General features: G+C 37.2%; 1 protein-coding gene across 1 annotated transcript; it reads left to right on the forward strand.

The window, feature by feature from the left end:
• Nucleotides 1-12,504: 12,504 nt before the first annotated feature.
• Nucleotides 12,505-13,446, forward strand: LOC143390452 (olfactory receptor 5I1-like). Its single transcript, XM_076842838.2, has one exon. The coding sequence runs from the start codon at nt 12,505-12,507 to the stop codon at nt 13,444-13,446; it is 942 nt and encodes a 313-aa protein (XP_076698953.2).
• Nucleotides 13,447-16,792: the final 3,346 nt, after the last annotated feature.

Below are 16,792 nucleotides of genomic sequence, written 5' to 3' on the forward strand. Positions count from 1 at the left end.
GACAATTGGGGAATCCCTGATTGAGCAGGTCCCATAATAACCATCTCATTATTAATGGCTCTTAAATCTTGTAATAATCTCCATTTACCAGATTTCTTTTTAATAACAAAAATGGGAGTATTATGGGGAGATATGGAAGGTTGTATATGTCCTTTCGCTAATTGTTGTTTAACCAGATCATGGGCTACTTGTATCTTTTCTTTAGTCAGGGGCCACTGAGGAACCCACACTGGTCTTTTTGATTTCCAAGTAATTTTTATTGTCTCAGTGGCCCTTTCTGAAAATCCAACCCATGTCTGTCTGTTCCTTGATCTATTTGAATTGGTGCTGCTATATTTTGTCCTTGTTTTCCTAATCTTTTTTCTTTTTTAAAACCTTGTTTAGCCCTAGTAGTGGGCGCATTAGAATTGATGTTATTTGTTAACGTTAAACCTAATTGATCTAGGACATCTCGTCCCCATAAATTTATAGGAAGATGATCCAATACATATGGCTATATAGTTCCCTCACATCCTTCAGGATCCTTCCAATCTAATACCATTGCACTTCTATGGGGATTAGTAGCCACTCCTAGGCCTCGAAGCGTTTGAGTGGCTTGTTGTAATGGCCAATGTTTTGGCCATTCCTGACTAGATATGATGCTAAGGTCTGCACCTGTGTCCAGTAGCCCATTAAAGTCGTATCCTTGAATATTTAGTTTTAGCATGGGGCGAGAATCTAAATTTAAAGACAGCATAGCCCAATCTACACCTGTGGAGCCCAATCCCCTGGTACCTCTTTCTACAGTACGACTGGAAAATTTATCATGTAGGCTGGGTATTATTAGTAACTGTGCTATTCTATCCCCTGGTGAGATAACTGATATGCCTCTTGGAGAACTAGCTATAATTTTTATTTCACCTTCATAATCGGGATCAATTACCCCGGGACTTATCATAAGTCCTTTTAGTGTGGAAGAACTGCGTCCCAATAATAAGCCTACCGTTCCTTGGGGAAGAGGTCCTTTTACTCCTGTGGGAATGATTTGAATTCCCATCTCTGGAGTTAGTACTGCTCTTGCGGAGGCGCAGATGTCCAGCCCTGCGCTCCCTCTAGTTTGTCTGATGAGGGATTTAATGGATAATGTGTCTTGGGCACTACCTTGATGGTGCTGCTGGGTTCCTCCATTGCCCCGTATATTTGTGGTTTTGGGCCCCGGAGCATTGGGCCCTCCAGTCCGTTTTTTGGCAATGGAGCCTGATGCCTTTCTCCACGATATCGTGGGTAAACACTTGATCCTTGTCCGTTTTTTGATAACGGAGTGCCCTCTATGGTGGTTTGAGAACGGCATTCATTAGCCCAATGTCTCCCTCTACGGCATCGTGGGCAAATACCTGGTATTCTATTCCTTTGATACCTAGCTTTGTTAAACCCTCCTCCTATGGGGCAATTCCTTTTAAAATGTCCTGTCTGATCACAATTGTAGCATGTTTTTGGCCTGGCATCTAAAGCCTGTTGTACTGCTGCTAAGACTTGTCCTTGTTCATTAATGTCTCTACATAATTTAATATATGTGTTTAAATCTTCATGTTTCCATGGTCTAATGACCTCTCTGCAGCAACGATTTGCTTGGTCATAAGCCAGTTGTTTTATAAATGGCATTGCCTGTTCTACATCTCCAAATATTCTAGAAGCGGTCTGAATAAGCCTATCTACAAATTCAGCGTAAGGTTCGTTAGTTCCTTGTATTACCTTAGATAACTGTCCTTGTAAATCTCCATGCCCCTGTAAAGTTTTCCATGCCCTAACTGCATCTGCAGCAATTTGTGCGTATACACCAGGATCATATTCAATTTGTTGTCGTTGACCCTCATAAGGTCCCTTTCCTAACAACATCTCCAGATTTCTTTGAGGGTAACCGGCTGCTGTATTTCGCCTAGCTGTCTCCATGCAGAATTCCTCATTGGCAACCTTCCATAACAAATATTGTCCTCCATTTAGCACAGATCGACACATGTTAGCCCAATCTGCTGGTGTCATGTCTAAGTTGGTAATAGATTCGACCATGCTTATGGTGAAGGGTGCTTGCGGGCCATAGGTTGTTACAGCCTCCTTTAATTGCTTTACTGTTTTGAAATCTAAAGCACGATGGATTCGTTGCCCTCCTGCCTGCTCAAGTACAGGGCATGCTAGTCTTTGGGATCTTGCCTTAGGATTTTGTGCATCAACTACGGGAGTTGAGGGCCGCTCAGCTGTTACGCCCTCTGGTGATAGAACGGAGTTAGTAGCAGCCTCCTGTTGTAACTCCCCAACTGATGGTCGTTTTTCCTCTAAGCTTTCTTTCTTCAAATTTTCCTCTGTCTGACTAGCTGGAGAGACCTTCTCTTTTGCTTGACCTGACATGTTTTCTACCACAGTTTGGACCTCTAACAATTTACTTAACAGTTTTTCGGTTTGTTTTTTACTAGTTTCTAATCTACTATAAAGGTAACGCAACCCAGTAAGGTAGCATAAAACAAAGCCAAAACAGAATGAAACAAAAACGGAGCAAAGAATAGTTGTATCAATTTTCTCTTTCTCCGGGCCAAACAACTTCAAGCCTTGAGCCAACCATTTTTCCCAGTTTGTCTGAGAAAATTCTAGGGATAGGCTGCTTGAAACAAAAACAAAATAAATCAAAAGAAGAACACATTGTTTTTTGAAATGGTCACCCATTCTGTCGCCTTCCCTCAGGGGCGAGCAATTTTACTCACCTCCAAGCTTCAGGCGCTCCCCGTACAGGGCCACCAGTTGCCGCAGTCTCTGGCTGGGCACAAGATCACGAGCCACTCAAACAGGAACAAACTTTATTTGAAAGAACCGCCAATAACACGTCCGCCCGGGAAGCTTCCCGATCCACCCACGCGGCGTTCTCCCGGTTCCTTCCCGGAACTCTAGCGCAAGCGCCTCCCCGGAATTCCCTCCTACTGCACTTTCCCAACCAATGGGAACTCTCCAGGAGTCCCGCAGCAGGAGTCCGGTATCCATATGAATGTAATTTTTAACATAATCATATCATCTCAATGGCTAGCTGGCTTCACCTTTCAATCAAAAATGCCATGCATCATATTAATTGGCTGTGGCTCCCAGCAGTTATCAACCACCATAAACTACTGGGAGGATCATCTGGCATCCCAGGAATTTTCCCTGTCTCATGCTGATTGGTGGTTGCTAGGGGGTAGCTATGGGTCCTCACCTAGCCTGACTGAGTCAGGGACACCTGGTGCTGCAGATCTCTCCTATTATTTGTAGATAAACAACTCATGAGGGTAGGTATGTGCCTAGGAGTGCTCTGAGGGTCTTTCCAAGGACAAGGGTCACGCCCCCTTCCTTGGACAGGCTTTGCTCTGAAATAGAGGCTGGTTTCTCAAAAAATGGAGTCACATCAGTTTCTCACCTTTTACCCTTTGAGTGATGTCTGAAAACTTTCCCGTGTTGTAATGAGTGACGAACTCAAGCCTGAAAATAAAAACACTATTGTAAGAATTAGTGTCTAGGAAAGGTAGATCTCTCCTCCCCTTTCTAGTGAGCTCTCCTCAGGTCTTCAGGGAACCAGATTAACACCATCCACCCCTATCTTTTGGGTTGCAGATGTCTTCCCTTGGAATCGAATGACTCCTTTGAAGTGTACATGCCCCTGTGGAAAATCAGGCCCAAAGTCAGAGATTAATCTAAGGCCTTGTAAGAAGATGGACAAAGGTGCAATTTATACAGTCCAGTGGGAGAAATAAATAATGTCCACACTCAAATGCCTTTTTCAATGTTTTATTCACTCAAATCACTCAATACAATTTCACTCTATAGTTCTTAATCACGAAATAACAATCCTTAATCCTGGGCACTACAAACACAATAATTGAGACTGATAAAAGCAATAAGCACAACTAATTCAAAGTAAACAAATTCTAAGTTAACTCTAAGCACTGGAAACACTCTTAATCAGGACAGACCTATTACAGACATTCCCTCAGTGTGCTAAGCTTAAGTGCTAGTTTCAAAGTCCTTGCTTAGAATCTGAATGGACTATATTTATGACTCTACTGGATGGACGTTTTAAGTGACAGCCACCATTTTAAGGAAAAAGTTTCACTTTCCCACCCAAGGGTGTTTCTGAGAAAGACTCACCACTGGATCACTCCAACCCAACCCTTAACCACCTGCATTAGCACCCACCCTGCCTATTAGAGCCTGCCCTATAAAAGTCCTGGAACCCAAGCCTGTTCTGCCTCTTTCCGCTATAGAGAGATGGTTTTTATTTGTTGGCTCTGACAAATAAACTGTCATGTGGATCTCTGCCTGGTTTCTGTCTTTCATTTCTTGCTTATCAGTCTCTTGTTCCTACCTTTCCCTTCACTCTCCTCCCCCCCTTATCTTGCCTACAAGACTAGTGACCAAAATGTGGAGTGATCCAAGAATGAGAATAAAACCTCCCAGGGGAACAGACAGGAAGGGAGCAGCCCAGCAGATATTTATTACCAACTGCTTGCAGGGAGGAAAACTTCCCTGGAGGGAGGTAACCTTGAAAAGCAGAAGGGCTCTGGAGGTATGAGCACTTTATTTCCTTTCCAACCAGCCCCCAACTTCCCAATATGACCCAATCATTCATTATCTAGACTGTCTTTTTCCCCCACCTGCTCCTCAATGCTATGTACCTACTGGTTCACTATTTTTCATTAAAAGAAGATTCTTAAACCTCCAAAATGTGTCTATAATTCATGAGATGGCCTGTATTCTCCTTTGAATATGTATTCCTTGTTTTAACCCTAAAGACATTTCTCTCTTGATATTAGCCACATTCTACTTTTAATATACACCTACTTTCTTAAATAAACTTCTATCAGTGCCTGTGACTGGTGCAAGTTGATGTCCTTACCATGTAAGCCAACTATACCACTGGTGCTGTCACAGGAAAGCAGGGAGCTGAAATTCGAAATCTGGGTTTTTGTGTTCTGATAAAAGAAAAATCATGCAAGAGATCTTTATTATAGGAGAAAGTTAAATGAAAGTGAGATGAAAGTTAAGTAAAAATAAATGAAGGCTTAAGCAGAGAGCATTCTCAAGAGAGAGTGAATCATCTCCCAGTAGAAAATGACAAAGAAAAGGCTTTAATTTTTTTTTTTTTTAATTGTTTGGTGTTTACCAAAAGAGCTGGGAACCCACTTTCTGTACTCTTCGCCAATCCTCCTTCACATCTGGAGGTGGAGCTTTTGATCTTAGTTGGTCCTCTCTGGAACTGTCATGGTGGCCATCCATTTAGGGAGGCTTCATCTACAAGTCAATTCCATGTTAATGTTGGCATTGGTGTCAATAGCTGGTCAGAAGTTACCTTAGAGCACCTGCACTACTAAAAGAATCTTTCTTCCCAGACAATTTGAGACATATAGTCATAATTCCTAGCTTTATATCAACATCAGTGGACCCTCTTATGAGTTAGTCTCATTAATCCTTTTTTTATGTGTTGTACAAAAAACTCTCTTATTTTTGTTTGTTTTGTACAGATTAACTGCCACCATTTGATTTCATAAGACAGATTAAAGAAGGACATTGAAGTAATTTAAAGAACACTTTGTGACCTTACCATACATTTCACTGCTCATTGCTAGCTACTACATAACAGTGCTGCCTGGAGTTTCCCCATCTCTTCTAGAACTTTTAAAACACTTTAAGATACCTACCTCTTCTCCTGTTCCAGTAATTAGAGAAGTGGTTTATGATCAGTCATCTGGAGACACAGGGATTAGTTTCTGGGTAACAGAAGTGAGATAATGAATTGATTGTAGGATTTTGCTGGGATCACTGGAAGAAGGAAGAGATACTTCCTGCCTAGGTAATTCTCTGAGCAGTTAGAAACTCAAATGCTCATTGTTCTCTTTCCTAAGAATAGAGAAGCTACTTGAGATTTAAGTCAACAGTGGAAAGCCTAAGAGAGAAATAGAGAAAAATAAATAATCAATGACACTTATTTTGAGCCCTTTGATCCTCTGTCTACTGCACCATGTCCAGAGTGTTTAATTGTATCATTGACATAATCTGTTCACTTTAAGTTTAAAACAAATTTTAAGAACTTGCATTCTACTACATTCAGCCAAAAGATATATAACACACCTACTCTTATGGTCTGTATATAACATATTCCCTTTTTACATTAATGCAGAAATGTTCACAGGTGAAATGCTGAAATGTGAAGACTGTCAATTCATTAGTCCATCTTAATTTGAATGAACTGACTGGGTGATAACTCTATTCAGGCTGCCCTTTTTGGAAAAGGTAGGTTTTGGGGGGTATGTCCCGGAAGCATTCGTTTTCCCTGTAACTTATTTCCCCTCTCATTGCTTCCTGGTCTCCATGAAAAGGACTCCATTTCTCCACCACCTTCTTCCACCTTGATGTGCTGCCTCATCTTGGGCTCAGAGTAATGGAGTTAGCCACCTATGGACAGAAAACTCTGGAACCATGTGCCAAAATAAACTTGCTTCTCTAGTTGTCAGGTATTTTGTTCATAGTAACATAAAGATAACTAAAACACCTACTACTCAGTATCCTCTTGATTAATTAAAATATATTTGATTTCCTTGAAGTGAATGTTAAGACAAAATATTTTTAGCTACATGTGCATGTATATTTGTGTGTTTTCCCAGTCTTACTTTATTAGGCAATATATTCTTTACTGATCTCATTTTCAATTCTCTGATCATGATGCTATGGGGAGAACCACAAGTACCTGATTATCAAAAAAAGAAAAGAAAAGAAAAGAAAAGAAAGAAATGGGTAGATAGCACTTCCCCATCACCTGGTTGCCAACACTTCTGTGGGAGAAGAAGGATTGTATTTTCCAGCAGAAGCAATCACCACTGAAAGACTCTTCCTGCCTTTTGGTCACATAGGCATGAGAACAAAGGAAGCATGAAATTTGTAAAAGAGAAGACACCCCCACTCCCATGAACATCAGCTTTGTGTCTCCTCCTCTCTGGATGAATCTCTTTCTTTCTCTCTCTCTCTCTCTCTCTGTTTCTGTTTCTTAAAATTTACTATTTGCTCTTGCCTCCATGTTTCTCAGGTGTTTAAATCTTCAATACCGTGTTTCTCAGGTATTAAATCTTCAATCAGATCTTAATTTTCTTTTAAAACTGATATCAATGCCATGGAGTTTCCAATCTCTATGTAATTCTTTATGTTATTCCATCCATCTCACATAATTGTTCTATACTTGATAAAATTAGTAAAGCATGTTTAAGTTACTCTTTTTTTTTTTTTTTAATTTAAACTTTGTTTCTGAAACAAATCATTCATGGAGTAAATGTATTTGTTAAATGAAGACATTATGGCATAATTTGGCTTAAAATTTAACTTTAATACTCATACAAATATATCATAGTACATATCAAATTTATTAAATCCATTCATAATTGATTTTCTTTTGATATTTTGGTTTTTAAGATCCTATACCTCTAAATTGATAGTCACTTTTGTGACCTTCACATTGCATAGAATATTCTGCTAGTATTTTGATAAATTAATTTGTTATTTAAATCAAGTGAGATAACAAATATCTTAATCCAATTTTTCACATATGCTGAAATTTTGAAAGCCAAGCTATTTCCCTGAGGCATTCTCAAGTGATAGACAAACACATTATATCACTTGGTTTTGGGTTTAATCAGTTCCTTGGTGGAAATATTTAATTGCTCATGTATGTTTTCCTATGGGAAATTTGGATGTCAGAATTAGAATTCTTGGGATCTAATGTGAGATTAAAAGCTGACTTGAAAAACCTCACAGCAAACTATAAAAGGTCTTACTTCTCCACAGAAACAATCTTCCTAAAGAAGGCACAGATTTCTTCTATGAACCCAGAAGTCCTGCCCTAAATGGATTATGACAGATACTACAATGGACAATGTTGTTGTTTTTCTTTAATTGTCGAAATTAATTTTTTCCAGGAGAGAATTAACTGGGGGTCACAACAGTGAAGTAAGAAGTTGGAAGAAATAAAGGCAGTGATCTGGTGAGTGTTCTTGTCATATACCTGGGAGATCTTAGACACTTCCCTCTTTGTAGTCACTGACTTGGCACCTTTATAAGCCCATCTCTTCCTCGTAAACCTGCCTAGAACCATTTGAAAACCTAGGTTTTCAATCCCTTAGGGGCTTCCAATAAAATTGACAGTAACATATTAGCACCTTGAACACATAATATTCTGAAGACAACTCTCAAAATTATTAGACTCTGACTAGACTTGACCAGAAATCTAAATGTAAACCCAGTTTTCATTATATGTAATGATTTTTTAAAGTGTGAACAGACAGATATCAATTAAGGTGAATTGATTTTATATATCACTTGCTTTATCTTATCATATTGATTTTGCCAGTTATCAATAAACAAGTAACAGGGCTGGAGTGAGGGTTGTATGTTGATTGTAAGGGAACATTTTTTAAAAAATAAAGTATTACAATTTAATTTACAGAACTTACTGTAACAATATCATTTTATGGAATACATTCAGAATCCTCCATTTTCACCTACCCATTGCATAGGACAAGTTTCCTGGCTTCAAGTATTTTTCACTATCGAAGCATATAACATCCTTGCAAGATTATTACAACCAATATTCTCTTTATGAATTAATTTCTTTATCATCTTTAATTTTGTGTTCAGAAATAAGGGTTCTTAATACAAAGCATTTTCAGAAGAGAAGTGGCTATTTCCTAATAGTCCATACCAGAAGTTCATTTAAGAATTGTCCCTAATGATGAACCAATGTTTTTAAGGATCATTCTTTGGAGTTACCCAAATAGAGGATGGCACAACACAGAAGCACTTCCACCTGAGACTCACTTTCTAACCACCAGAATAATCATATCTTATATTTTCTGGGAAGGAAATACTTTGCATTATAGGCAAGGAAGAATCCAAAGAGTTGACCAGTCAATTAAGGATTTTTTTTTCCAATTAACTCACCTTTTAATTTTTCTCTTTACTTTTTCTGTATTTTAAATTTCTTTTTTATAATGTCTGAAAATTGCACATATTTATGGAGCTCTGGCTTCATATTAGGATAACATATAATGTTTAGTAAAACTCAAACTCATCCCACTAGTTGAATAGTAGTAGCTTATATTTATTGAATGTTTGAGGTATGAAATATACATTTTAAAGCACTTTATATGAGTTAACTCATGTAATCCTCATAACCCTGTAGACAAGTCTTACCATATGATACAACTTACATATCAGAGTGAAACCATAGAGTATAACAAAGGTGCCTAAAGTCTTATAAACATAGATGCTAGAGGAGGGATGTAAGCCCAGGCAATCTGGCTCCAATGTGCATCCTACTGTCTGTTTCTGGATGAAAGAAGCAAAACTGACATCTGCAGGAAAACCCTAAATGGACATTCAAGTTTGTTTAATACTCTCATATCAAATTTAGCACATTGTTTTTTCAGGAAACAATGCAATTATTTAATCATTTTTCCAACTTGAGCATCTTTGTGTCATCCCCTGTCTTGGGAAGTGGTGCTTATTGGAGAGTCCTCTAGCCCAGTGATACAGAACTGCCAATCTCTGGCCTGGTTCTTTTATAATTAAACTCCATAACCATGGACTGACTAATTTGCCTATAATAATTAATTCCTTTTTTAAAAAAAGAGCAATAATTAGAAAATTTAATGATCAGAATTTAATCAGATTTAACAGTCCTTTGAAAATTATAAAATGAAAACAACAATTCTCAGTGTATCAAACTTATCCATGAATCATTTGATTTACCTAGACCTTTTTGGAAAAAGAACAAATGTAAGAAAAAGAAAAAGCAACTTTGAAAATAATTATCATCATGTCTTATTATAATGTTTGCACCCAGAGAATAATGTTTCAAGTAGTTGCAGTTAGCTTATTTATTCTTAATTGAATTCAAGGTTTTAAAGAAGAAATTTAGATTTATTAAATAGATGAACCAATGTAATAAAAATCAAGTAAGAAAGCCAGGGTGAGGGTTGTCAAATAAACAGTAACAGGGTGAGGGTTAGGCTTTTATGCTGATTGTAAGGGGATTTTTTAAAAATAAACTATTACAATTTATTTTACAGAACTTAGTATGACAACATCATTTTATGGAACTCATTTAGAAGCATAAGATATTTATAATGTTGTTAGATTAGGTCATGGTATAGAATGAAGCATATGAGATAAATGGAAATAAATGCAAATATGAAGCTATTCGAATGTGGGGGAATTGGAGACATAGAATGTTTTCAGTATTAAAGATACCTACAAGATCAGGATGACAGCACAGGCTTATGTAGTGGGAAGTATCATTAGTTAAGTTCAATTTTAGACTTATTTATGTACATGTGCATGGTCTACAGCCATTTAATGAGGGACACATGACTTTGAAATGAATACAGGAAAGCTGTCATGTGGATGTGGTACCTTAGTAAAGGTGCAGTATTGCTTAGAAAGAGTGTACTTAAAGGAGAGAAAGAGCTGAAGAATGAAGTCACCACCTAAAATGGTTGAGGGGGGGTGGGGGAATTTAGAATTTGGAAGCAACCAATAGGTAACAGGAACCCGCAGAGGTGGGTGTTTTAAGGACAGAGTTCTATTTTATACTACTTAAAACCAAAACATACTGAAAAGTCTTTGAATTTGGTTTTGAAGATGTAATTTATAATGTTGAAGAAATAAACTTTCTTTAAATTATTGGAAAAAAAATCATCATAACTGTGAGTGGGGACTTCACTGTGAATACCCCTAATGCAACATTTAGATGAAATGAAAGGACACATGAGTAAATAGATGCAGGGCTGCATTTTGAAAGAGGAAATTGACAAACATTATCCTGTGCTAAAAGTTTATGAGAGATGATTAGTAGAAGTAACTTAAGTGAAACAACATGGTTGGTAGGATCAACTTCACAGAGAAGGGGCACATTTTCCCTAGGGAAGAAAAGAGAAAGAGTGTATGATTATTGATATATTCGAAAGTTGATTAGATGACTTGAACAGAAAGATCAGGATAAACTTATTTTCTATTTAATATTTTCCCTATAAATTAGAAAGCATTTTCAGGAGGAAGAATAAGGTGGCAAAGTAGGATCATAAATAGAATAATAAAGGTTTAAGATTGCTATCCATAGGGAAAGAGCTGTGTGTGATATGAATCATGAAAGGACCTGTCTTTATATACATGGATAAACACACACATAACCTAAAATTATGACCATACAAGTATAAAATGTGTATGTTCAATGATCTTTCTTGTCATTCATTAAACTTCTATAATTGGCACAAAAGAGAATTAAGAAAAACTAATTTGAAAGATCAGGTATTCTGACATAAATTATACATACATAAAATCTGGGCTTTTCCATGGAAGAGAGAAAAGTCAGCTTTCTCTATGCTGGACAAAATACACACAGACAAGGATAATTTTAATGCAAATATTGATATACAACTTAGAGAGTTATAGATAAGAGCAATAAAAAGCAGAAACAATTTAGAGAGAAAGTAAGGTAAGATTATTTCAAAACTTTATACAGTTATTCCCTGAAAAGGTAATGAAAACCTTTCTGTTTTCAATTACTATAACTTCTTGAATTAAACAGAGTAAATTTGTAAGTATGACAAATCATTGTTCCATGTTTAGATTTCAGACTTGAACAAATATTAGATGTCTGGATTCACCCAGAATTGTTATAGTGACACTTGATAACAGAGAATGGACAAGAGTGGGAGTATACTGAAGACGGGAAGCCAATGAATTCAGCATGTGCATTTGGCGAAAGGTGCTATCTTTCTCATATTGCAGATGAAGAAACTGAACTTGGTACATAGTTGTGCCACCAAGATCTTGCAACTACTGAGGAGCAGTCCGTATGGAAGTAACTATACAGAATCGTGTTCTTTCTGTGTTATCAGTGGAGTTCAGACATGAAGGAGGAGGTCCTTGGTTCCTCCAAGGTAGAAGCGACATCTCAAAGTGAGAAATACAGACCTACTGCTCCACCCACATGACTGTACTTAGAACAGCAGCACTTTTATCTGTTATAGAAATAAACAAGACAACACAAAAGGGAAATAGTTTACTCACTTTGCCCACATCAGGTGCTTAGCCATAATTACTCTACACTGATGATACAAGAAAAAAAAAAAAAAAGAAAGGAAAGAAAATTAAAGCTAAAGCCCAAGTGTACAGCCCTGCAACTGGTTTGATGATGGCCCTATTTAATGTGGGAAACAATACCTTTAAACAATACCGTAAAATGACATGAACCAAATTAATTTTAAATGTACGTAATAAACTAATTGTGGACATACCTGGTTGCTATCAGGATACTCAAGTAGATTAGCAATCATTATTACAATTATTTTGACCTTTTTTTCTTTTTTTAAAAAAATATTTTCCTTTGACAGTGTCGGGTTGTTTTTAACACTTCAATCTTTACTCTGTCAGGACTCCAGAAAGCCAGATGCACCCCAGATGATGAGGTTGGAGAATGATACTGTGAAGGCAGAATTTCTTCTCTTGGGATTCAGTGACCATCCAGAACTTCAGAGTCTTCTTTTTGCTGTGTTCTTCTCCATCTACTCTGTTACCCTGATGGGGAATCTTGGGATGATTTTACTAATCACCACCAGTTCCCACTTGCACAACCCAATGTACTTTTTCATAGGCATTCTGTCCCTCATAGATTCCTGCTACTCCTCTGTCATTGCCCCTAAGTTACTTATGGACTTGATTTCTGATGAGAAGACCATTTCTTACAATGGTTGTGCTGCACAGTTATATTTTTTCTGCTCTTTGGTTGACACAGAATCCTTCCTCTTGGCCGCCATGGCTTATGACAGGTATATTGCAATCTGTAACCCACTCCTTTATACTGTTATTATGTCAAAGAGGGCATGTTGTCAGCTTGCACTTGGAGCATTTGTGGGGGGAACGTTGAGCTCAATTATTCACACCAGCAATACTTTCCATCTGTCATTCTGCTCCAAAGAAATTAACCATTTCTTCTGTGATATCTCCCCGCTCTTCTCTCTGTCCTGCACTGACACTCACGTGCATGACATCATTCTGGTGGTCTTTGCTAGCTTGGTGGAAGGTATCTGTCTTATAACAGTTCTCCTCTCCTATGTCTGCATTTTGGCAGCCATCCTTAGAACAGGTTCAGCCGAGGCCAGAAGGAAAGGCTTCTCCACCTGCGCTTCCCACCTGGTAGTGGTCACTATCTACCATGGCACCCTGATCTTCATTTATTTGCGCCCAAGCACAGATCATTCCCTGGATATTGACAAGGTGACCTCTGTGTTCTATACATTGATTATCCCTATGTTGAACCCCCTAATTTACAGTCTAAGGAACAAAGATGTCAAAAATGCCATTAGAAAAATGATTCGCCGAAAATGGCTTCTTAAGATGACATGAAAATCACCAGACAACTTTAATAAGGTCTGTTTCTTGATCTTTGGTTCTAACTGTTGGAAATGTCAACTTAACATGGATATTCCTCAGATCTGTGAATAATGAAATCTCTAACACAGAATAAGGTTGAAGGTTAACCTTGGAGCTGGGATCTCTTACATTATTAATATAACTTCTGTCTATTGTTTTAAAGCTGAAATAGTAAACATCAATCTAAGGGAACTCATCAATTTCTAAGTATCCTATTATACATTTTCTCCTCTTTCTCTAAACCCCTTTTCCCCACAATTTCTTTAAAAAATGGATAAATCAATGGTATTTCATCATCCTGTTTTTGTGTTTATGTGTATGTGTGTGAAAGAAAACAAATTCGATTCAGGAAGATTATTTATAATTAATCTTGATTCCTATGGAAAAAATGTGCTCATCTGTTCAAAGAGTTCACCAGTATAAATCCTACCTAATCTAAAATATATTATTAAATTTCAATTCACACCTATTTGTTTTCTGAATACCCTTTCAATTTCAGATAAAAACTAAACTTGTATACATTGTCCACAGGAATCCTTGGTGTGATTCTTTCAAGATCATCATTTTGTTTGTCTATTTTCTTATGTTGTAGCTGTCTATATTCTAATCATATTTCAGATTCATTAATTAAATCTTATTCATTATTTAATCTCTTGCCTCATTATCGTAGTATCTTCTCTAGTGTTCCTGTTGGGAGAATTTTAACAGGTTAATGTAAGTTGACCATTGATTGTTTTTAGTTTAGGTCACATTCCTCCAGTCTTCAGATACTTGTTATTTTTAGTGCAGTATTTTGTATGCATTCTCCAGAGTGATACAGTATATACAAGTGGTGGCCATTACAAAATATTGCAATGCACTGAGAGTCAGCAATAGGAACTGTTACCTATGAATGGTGGGATGATGGGCTGACTTACTCCCATATCATTACACAGGAAGTATGCCTATAAAATAAAAAGAAAAGAAGAGGAAAAAAATGAAAGCCAAAGTTGAAGTTGAATTGTGAGAGAGAGGATAAACTAATGAGGGAAGTCTTCTGACAGTGAAAAATATATTCTGGGCCTGTGCTCTTCCTTAGAATGGGAAATGTATGCATAAAAAGTAATTTGTCCTTCCACACCAGTAGTGAAATAGGGCTCTGGCCCATATGGATTTTCAATAGTGAAGACAGAAGTGGCATCCTGAGATTGAAGAGAACTTTTTCAAGCTGAAAAATCAATAGAAAATGTTCTCTGAAATGCATGGATTCATCACAACAGATAGATATTGCTTCTTTTTACCTGCCATTCTAGCCATGGCTCTTGAGATGGGGCCCCAGAGAGTAATATAAAATAAGATGCTCTAAGATGAATGAATGAATTCAGTTTTTGAGAGTGTAGGGTCTGTGAAAATTAGTCTGTATTTGGGGGCAAATGGCTTAAGCAGGTGATGATATGATTGGCAGGGAGAGTCATGGAGAAGCCTCTGCTAAACTCTAACCAGAAAGGAGACAGAGTCAGGAGTACTAACTCCTAGGGTGACTGGGCAGAGATACATAAACATGACCTGAGCCTGCCACTTGCAACTGGATTTTGACTAGCTAGGTGAACAGGCCTTTAGCTGTAATCCTAGTGACTTGGGAGTCTGAGAGAGCTTTCATCAAAATTAAAAAAAAAAAATTAAAAGCTGGGGATGTCATTCATAAATATAACACCCCTGGTTTCACTCCCTAGTACTACAACAAACAGACATAAAGGAGCTACAGCTTGATGACTATTTCATGACAGGATGCTATGAACATTATCATTTATCTTTCTTTTATCATGAGGAGGTTAGTCCTTTATGGTTGACCTAGTATGAGTATTAAGTTTTTTGTCACTGTAAAAAAAAAAAAAAAAGAACTGACAACAACTATGTAGAGGAGAAAAAGTTTATTTTTGTCTCATGTTTTCTGAGGTCTCTCTAGAGATAGTTGACTCCACAGCTCTGGGCCTAAGGTGAGGCAGAACATTAGGATGGAACATTATGGCAGAAGGCTGGGCAGAAGAAAGCAGCTCAGGACATGACCAGCAAGAAGCAGAGAGCTCTCTTCTCACCAGAGACAACATACATACCCCAAAGCATACCCTCAGTGACCTATCTCCTCCAACCATAACCAACCTGTCTATAGTTACTACCCCGTGAATCCTTGACAGTGGATTAATCCTCTGTTTGCATTACAACTCTCATGATCTAACTATTTCACCTCTGAATATTTTTGCCTTATCTCACATATGAACTTTAGGGGGACTTCACATACTGAAACTAAAACGGTATCATTATAAAAACTCTATTGAACAATATCTGATATATTTCTATATAACTGATAAAATTTTGTAAGATTTTTATTAAAGCTCTGTTTAAGAGATGAAAATAAAGCCTGATTATGGTCATAAAATTAATAAGTAACCACATACAGATTCAAAAACACATCTGTCTTCCTTCAAAGTTCAAATTCTTTCATTAAAGTCACTTTCTTCTTTATTATTTTCTTAAAAGAAAAAAAAAGAAGCAGCAAATATCTGTTTTAAAGTTGTACAGAACAAATACTTAAGAGACACAATAACATCTTTCATTTCTTTCCAACTCTGTGAGGTCAATAATGCAAGACAAATATCCTGTCAAAATTGCATATTTTATAAATTGCTGAATTACTATGAGGTTTGGGGATAGATAACATTCAGTATATTTTTTCTCTTCCCTCAGTTTTATTGGTTCCTTGTAGTTGTACATAATGATGGCTTTGTTGTTATATATCAGTCCATGTGCACAATATAATCACATAATTGGCTCATTAGCACTTCCAGCACATCCCACAACACACTTAGTGTATTTTATAACTGAAAGCATATATAAAATCAGGGAAGAGGACTTGTAAACCCTGTAATGATGTAAACCCTGTATCACCCTCCATTCTTCTTTTATGACAACAAGGTAAAATAAGTTGAACATTTTTGAGTGTAGAAAGCCAGAACAATTATCAGCAGGAAGTTCATTGACGTTAATATATTTTTGATTTTTGGAAAAGTGTTTTTTCCCTCCATTTGGTACTGGAAATTGAACTGAGGGGCACTTCACTACTGTGCTGCATACCCAGTCTTATACATATATGTACTTTGAGACAAAAATCTCACTAAGGTGCCAAGGTGGCTTCGAACCTGTAATCCTCCTGCCTCTGCCTCCTGAGTATCTGAGATCATAAACATGCACCACCTTTCCTGTTGGTAAAATATTATTATTGACATTTTTTAATAACTCTAGATGTTTTATTTTCATTTTTAATTGATGATTGTAATACTAA

The sequence above is a fragment of the Callospermophilus lateralis genome, chromosome 2, assembly GCF_048772815.1.
Source record: "Callospermophilus lateralis isolate mCalLat2 chromosome 2, mCalLat2.hap1, whole genome shotgun sequence".
In the NCBI taxonomy this organism is placed as follows: Eukaryota; Metazoa; Chordata; class Mammalia; order Rodentia; family Sciuridae; genus Callospermophilus; species Callospermophilus lateralis.

Excerpts from the sequence above, each read along its gene's own strand:
- LOC143390452 (XM_076842838.2), top strand. The coding sequence starts at position 12,505 with ATGAGGTTGGAGAATGATACTGTGAAGGCAGAATTTCTTCTCTTGGGA.